The following is a 7604-nucleotide window of genomic DNA, read 5'->3' on the forward strand; positions in this document are numbered from 1 at the left end:
TGGAAAAAAAAAAAAACCGAAAACAAACAAACAGCCACAGAATTATTTTTTGCAAGTTTGAGATGTACTGGAAGCTATCATACTGTTTCTATTCTTTCCTCATTCTACAAAACACCATGGTAGCACCATCATTTTAATGCCTTTTGCAAATCTTAATCTACTTGATCCATGTTTCCAATTAAATTTTATAGTTTTTCAAATACTGATTTCCAGTACTGAAGAAAAACAACTAAACTGAGGATTTTTTTTTTTTTTTTAAATGCAAAGACAAATGTCTTTAATTCTTCTTATACACTAGAGGTGCAGTGTCCTGTAATTAACTCTTGGCTCTGAAAGGATTAAGATGCATGGAATGATTGATACAACGTATAGCATCTCCTTTTTATAGTTCAAAATACTATGAATAACTAACTGCCATTATGGACTAAAGAAGTAAAATCAAATATGATTAATTTCCTTACTACCCCTTGCTGAATTTGACTATTACTATATGAAGCCTTAAAATAGGAGCCATGCACAAAAACAAAACAGAACACAAAATGGTCAGTGAAATCTGAGTCTCAGATAAACAAATTTTTAGTGTTCAGTAGGTCCCACATATTGCACATATAAAACATTATTTGTTCATCTAAAATTCAAATTTAATTGGGTATCCTCTACTTCTATTTTCTACATCTGGCAGTTCTTTGTAGAGAATTCTTATCTTCAGCAAACTATTTACCAGGGAAATTAATGAATAACCATCCCCTAAGGTTTACATGATAAAGCACAGTAACAATCAGGGAAGATCTCCCTGCTTACCACAGAGAGTACCCGAAGCTATGACACCTGCAGTCCCTCGAGGATCACGAAAGTCTGACTGGTGGGTAGGTGGTTCAGAGTGATGATTCTGGAGTTCAAGTATCCTTAGTTAAATCCCCAAATCACTGCTCACTCACTGTGGAACCTCGGGTAAGTTAATCTCTCTTTATTATAAATGAAGCCTCTAGGACCTGCTTTACCAAGGCTGTTTGAGGATCAGTGAAAAAGTATCCACAAAGCACCTGGAACACAGAAGGCACTCCTAGATGGTAATACCTACTATTAAAAACATCACATGGCAAAGAGGGTACTTGCCACAGACAAATATTCAAATGTTAATGTTATGCAATAGTAATATTGAATAAGTAATTTTTATTTCCATGATCTATTTACACTGTACAAACACTGTTGAAAAGCACCCTACGAGTTCACAGTACATTACAATATATTTAAAAATATATTCCTTTATAAAAGGTTCATAGAACATTGGCATGTCGGCATGTGACAAAACTCTCAAAGCATGTCACTAATTCTGTGACAGCAAGAATGCTTCCATGTGTTGTCATTTTCACAATCACAAATCACCACTTGAGTTTTAAATAAAGTTTTAAATAAAAAATGAATTCTACAGTGGAAAGTTCCCACAGCAATACTTATTATTAGTTAATTAACATGTACTTTCATGTAGATGTTGTTTCACAATAATTTAAAACATCAACTTAATCTGCCCAAAAAAACCGTTTCAACAAGTTTCGCAGTCCAGAAATTCTTGTCATTTGTTGTTTTCTACTTTTTCTTCTTTGTTGGTTCTCCTGGTTCTACTTTGCGCTTTTTAGAAGTATGTTCATCTTTTTCATCATCTTTAAACAGGAAAGGAAAAGTTTTAATCAGTAATTTTAAAAGAAAAGTTAAGTATAAAAATTTCATTGACTTCAGACCAAAATCATTATTCCCAGCTTGTGTTTCTTCTGGTTTCCTAATAAAAACCAAAAGTTAAATTTAGAACTCTGATTTTAAAGTGCCAAGTAAAAGTAGAAATTTTTAAATTGTAGTGTCATGCAGAATTCAGATTGACCTTTTAGTGCTATATTAAGGTAGTTTTAAACTGAGAGTAACAGACTTGTTCTGGAAAAAAGCTATTCCCATATATTCCACAGTATATACTTTGTGTGTATTTAAATAATCTACATGTTGTAAAAAACAGAACACATTCTATTTTTTTTTTTAACCAAAGACTACCAATCTAAACATGACATTATTTAAAGTAGCCATTGGCTGTTCTTTCCCTTCCAATCTACTTTCTCTCCCCGCAAAGCAACTCCCTTTCCTATTTATAACCCTTGTCCTTTTACTTTGAAATTTAAAAAGCACTCACAGGTAAAAGTTTCACCAAAACTGTATTCTCTCTGAACATGTGTGTGGCTTTGTCAAGAACTCCATATAGACAGACTAACATACAGAAGTTATAAATTTTAAAATACAAATTTATGTTAAGCACATTACTGGATTCATTGCATTTTTGGCTTTACCTTCTCAATCAAAACAGATGCCCAAGTTCAACAACTATCACGTGGTGATCTATAAAATATTCTGATATTGAAAGGGGTCTTCATATTAAAAACCTGGGAAGCTGCAGTGCCTGGCTGGCTCAGTAAGTAGTAGAACATGAGCCTCTTGATCTTCGGGTGGTGAATTCAAGCCCCATGCTGGGTGTGGAGCTTACTTAATAAAAAAAAAATTATAATAAAAATAAAAAGTTGGGGAAAAACTGCTTATATCACACCATAACTCCTTATAGAGGAAATACATTTACAGCCTAAGCCTTCAGTTCCCTTCTGCTAACTGTACCATACTCAGAGTATCTCCTTCATTGATGAAGAGAATAATTAAAATTAACAGAAGATTCATTCATCTTCATTCATCTTCAAGCACAGTATGGCAGTATTATTTATGTATTTCAGAAAGCACTTATGGGTTTAGATAAGCAGCAAGATAAGATAAAATTCAGATCAACAAATCATCCTAGGAATTATAGACCAGAGTTTTAATCAACAGTTTATCATGCATACACAAAAGTAATGTATAAACCAACTGATATGTCACAGAGCTCAAATAAGCTCTGTTTTTTAACTGGAGTTTTATTAATGTCATAGCTAGACTTTGAGATTATCTTCACAGTATAAAAACTGAAATTACTTTCTAACTATTATAAAATCCACTGTTTACATCTCATTAAAAAGATGACTGTGGGTGCCTGGGTGGCTAAGTTGGTTAAACATCTGCCTTCAGCTCAGGTCATAATCCTGGAGTCTGGGATAGAGTCCTGCACTGGGCTCTGAGCAGTGAGCCTGCTCTCTCAAAAAAAAAAAAAAAAAGAGAGAGAGAGAGAGAGAGAGATCGTGAGACATTTCTGCTATTAATCTGCCAATTTTAAATAAATTTACTGAATTAAAAAACACAAATTACTAGGGTTGGAAAAATAATTTCCAATAGGAAATTGAACAGAAGCTATTGCCATCTAGTGACATAACAAGGCATTGCCTTGAAAAGCATAGCAGGACAAATGAAACAAAACCACCCTGAAATGTTCATTTAATCAAATTATTGAGTTTCTACTCTGTGCCGTATATTACAGATGCATTAGTAAAGAAAAAATTTTTCTATTATGGAATTCATGCCGCCTGAGGTAAATAAGTAACACTGTTAATATGAACTAACTTTCTAAAATTCTTTAAAAAAAAGAAAAAGCATTAACTACTTATGTAGGGATTTCATGGCTAAGTACATGTCAATAATATCTAAGCCTTACTGAACTGCATTTCACAATTACTAAACAAAAAAAAATAATAATAAACCTAAAAGAATTTAACTGGCAAAAAAGACCGAAGTGCAAAAAATGAGTAGGAAAAGTAAAAATAATTTAATAGTCTAGAAATCAGATAATTTAAGAGTGTGGAATTTTGCTTTTTTTTTAAAAAAAGATTTTATTTAATTGACAGAGACAGTGAGAGAGAGAACACAAGCAGAGGGAGAAGCAGGCTTCCTGCTGAGCTGAGAGCCCGATACGGGGCTCATCCCAGGACCCCAGGATCATGACCAGAGCTGAAGGCAAAGGCTTAACAACTGAGCCACCCAGGTGCCCCAAGAATATGAAATTTCTTAAACGAGATATTTTGTAAGTTAATAAAAACAAATTAAAAAATGATCAATTTTATACTGACTTTGTGGGATTCTGAAATGACAAAAATCACTTCTAAAAAGGAAAGTATCTAAAAAAGAAGATAGTTATAGTCAATAACCAACATTAGAGTCCAAATTAAAGATTCTATGATTATCTTTTAACTTTATGATCCACTGAGCATTGGGTCCTTCTGTCGTTTGATATTATTTCTGTACACGTTCGATGGAGGACCATCATATAATCAAAAGAACAGAAATTACCGAGGAGAATAACAACATTATTTGCCACGTATTTGGAGGCAAGCTGGAAAGAAGAAAATTCTTTCTGGTTGTTTGTCCTGGTAGAGAATCCTCACTTTTTCCATATAGGAACAAAGAGAGAGCACCAGCCTATCTTAATTTGAGTATCAGCTCTAGTGGTCTTACTTCCTACAGAACAGCTATTTCTCAAGCACTTCCGCTTGCAAAACATTGAGAGAATAAACCCCAGCTTACAGAGACATCATTTCCACTTAAGGGCCTGAATCTGAATTCTAATTTCACTTCTTCCTAGCTGTGTGAATTTATTTAGGCCAATTCTTTAATCTGAGATTATTTCCTTGTCTATAAAAGAGTAATAATGAATTATGTACCACTTCTTTACTAGGTCACTATGTGGAAGTACCTATTTTACAGCTTGGCATCTTCTAGTTTTGTGATCATAGACAAGTCACATGAAGCTTTCATTTCCATATTTCCTTATCTGGTTTCACCAGCTGCAGGATTAAACACTATTTATGCAAAAATGGTTTTTTATTAATTACACAATACTATACAGTATGAGGTATTTTGATTTAAAAGGATGCTATTACTGAATGATATGCCTTCATTAGTGACTTCTAATCCACACTGGAAAATCAGTGAAAGAAATGGAAAAGCCAAGTAAAATTAAAACTGAAGAACTCCTACCTGTTAGTTATTTTTTCTCCTAAAACAAAACTCTGCATGGCTGTAAAAGGAGCTAAGGGAAGTAGCCCTGGATTCATGCGCACTTCAAAAATCTGTTTAACTGGCATGACCTTCCATAAAAATGACTTCCAAATATTAGCTCAATTCAACAATACCTACTGAATAGTCAAAATGTACCACAAACTGTAAAGGAACTAATGTTCACAAAGAAGACAAACTTATCAACAAATAATCTCATATAAGATGATAGTACAATCAATAGCATTAGCACACACAAGGCTTAGAAGAGCAAATAATTTGAAGGAGGTGCTGACATTTTTTTCTTTGAGTAAGATTTTGAAGGATGAATGTGTTTACCGGCCGAAGAGGGAGGGAAGAACATTCTGGAAAAGGAGCAACATACGCTGAAAGGCATGGAACCATAATATAGCATGGTCTATTCAGTTTTCAATTTTAAGATCTTAAAGTGGTAGAAAAAGACACCATTTAAAATGAAGGTAGAGAGAAAGGCTGGGCCTATCAGAAGGCTTTGACTATGCTCTTGGTGAAGGATTTTAAGCAGGTGAGTTTCATAATCAGACAATACTTTTAGAAAAAGTGATCACTAGCTGCAGTGTGAAGGATAGAATTGAGGGCTTGGGTAAATGTATGTAAGCAGAGATTACTGTGGTTACTTATACTCTAAATATGAGATGAAATTATGATACAAACATTTCAACTAGGTCATTATCTTCCTATTACTATGTAGTAATACTCAATTAACTTCATTTTGTCACACTAATTTTGGCTTTAAACCACAACTGCTTTAATATAAAATGAAACCTTCAGCTCTTCGAAGCTGCAATCACAAGAAAGAATCCATGAATTAAATGTCTCTGTTTTAAACTATAAATCCTATATACGACGGGTTGAGATAGCAGAGATTTCACTCTAATGCCTGAAGAACTTAAGATCTTTTTCTAAAACATGGTAAATACTACTGGTTGAGCTTCCAGAGACTTCACGTCAAGGCCAAATTTATACAATCTTTCTCAAAACTACGGCAAAAATAATAATTACATACCATCATCAATTTCTTAAGTCGCCAGATTTAAATTTCACTCATTAAGTATCTCCTTCTTTTTAAACCCATCACAGGGGCCAAAAGGTATTTATTCAAGGAACTCTGACTGGCCTTACCTGATTCCACTGTCTCCTCCCCTTCTGGTAGAAGCCTAGCTTTCTTAGCATTCTGTGGGGCATCATCACCATTGTCCTCATATATGTTAGACCACTTTATTGCCATATCCAGCTCTGGAGGGGGAGGTTTCTTCTCAGTAGTGTAGGTCTCCGGAGGTGGTACATAGTTTGACTTCCATATTTTGAATTCTTTTGGAGGCTGTTAAGCAAACACATTAAAAAGCACCGTGACGAACCGAGGTTCCTCCAATCGGTATGGGCACATGCACCTCCCTGCCGTTCGCTTATTGTTCAGGATGACTTTTTTTTTTTTTTAAAGGTTTAAAGATACATCTTTTTTTTTTTTTTTTCCATCAAAATCACAATACTGTTAAGTGAAAAGCCAAAGGGTTCCCTATACGAATAAAGCTAATAACTTTTAGTTACCAAAGAAGAATCCAGTCTCAGAGATACTACGCCAAGGCTGACCCCTTCAGGAGGCTGCAGCAGACACTGTCTTGGAGGCAGCACCGCAGGCACTTCGGCGTCAAAGGGAAGGGGTCTCGGGGAGAAGCTGCAGCGGGGGGGGGGGCGGGGGAGTCACCACCGTTAGTCCTCGCAGCGCGGGGTCGGGGCACCGAGCGCGGAGGTTTGGGTCTCCTCACAAGGGGGCGGGGGCTGCGGGCCAGTCTGACACCCACCAGGCTGGGGAAGGGGGCCCGGGCTCCCCAGGGCTGGAGATGGGAGGGGTGGTGCGGTAACCCGCAGGAGGTGATTGCGTGTGGGGGGAACGAAGTGCCGGTCCCCAGGAGAGGGCTCAGGAGGAAGGGGGCGGAGGCCGGGGCCACGGTCGGGAAACCGGGTCGGGAACCTCACCTCCTCAGGCGCCTTGACGACGTGCCTCTCCCAGTCTATCTGTTTGTTGAGCGGATTGTAGAGAAAGGCCGGGCGAGTCACGCTCCGAAACAATTCGTCGGGTCCTGGCAGCCGCTTCTCTGCCTTGTTCCCACAGCCGCCCGCCGGCTTCGCAGGATCTGGGGTCCTGCGATTCGTTTCCTCCGGCTCGCTGTTATCCTCCTCGCCTGAAGAACCTGAGCTGCTGCTGCCGTAAGCCGCGAAATAGCTCAAAGGGTCCTTCTCCTCGGCCGCCATGACGGCTGCGCGCGACGACCGGGCGCTCCGCCGGAAGCCGGAAGCTGCCTCAGGGCCCGCCCCACGGTTGGCTCCGCCCCAAGTATTGCGGTAGAGCGCAGACCCTGCGCCCCCTGACGGCAGCCGGGCTGCTGCCGCTGGAGGTCGGACTGAGGCTGGAGGCGGGGAGCGCACTTGGCCGAGCGGGGCTGCTTTAGGCTCCTTCCTGAGGATCCCTGAGAAGAGACAAGTCCTGAAGTAGTGGTCCCAAACAAACTGTCAACATTCAGTAAGAATTTATTAAAGGCATACTCGAGATAAGAATTTGTTTTTCACGGCCGCCTCACCTTAACCATTGCCCAGACACCAGGATTTCTTCCTGATCT

At 38.3% G+C, this 7604-nt stretch overlaps 1 protein-coding gene across 1 annotated transcript; it reads right to left on the reverse strand.

The window, feature by feature from the left end:
• Positions 1-1153: 1153 nt before the first annotated feature.
• On the reverse strand, positions 1154-7284 carry C10H1orf52 (chromosome 10 C1orf52 homolog). The gene is made up of 3 exons (XM_059136790.1): positions 6964-7284; positions 6109-6307; positions 1154-1661 (listed from the first exon to the last, which is right to left on the reverse strand). Exons 1-3 carry the CDS (start codon positions 7237-7239, stop codon positions 1588-1590), a joined length of 549 nt encoding a protein of 182 aa, XP_058992773.1. The 5' UTR covers positions 7240-7284; the 3' UTR covers positions 1154-1587.
• Positions 7285-7604: the final 320 nt, after the last annotated feature.

The sequence above is a fragment of the Mustela lutreola genome, chromosome 10 (genome assembly GCF_030435805.1).
Source record: "Mustela lutreola isolate mMusLut2 chromosome 10, mMusLut2.pri, whole genome shotgun sequence".
Taxonomy (NCBI): Eukaryota; Metazoa; Chordata; class Mammalia; order Carnivora; family Mustelidae; genus Mustela; species Mustela lutreola.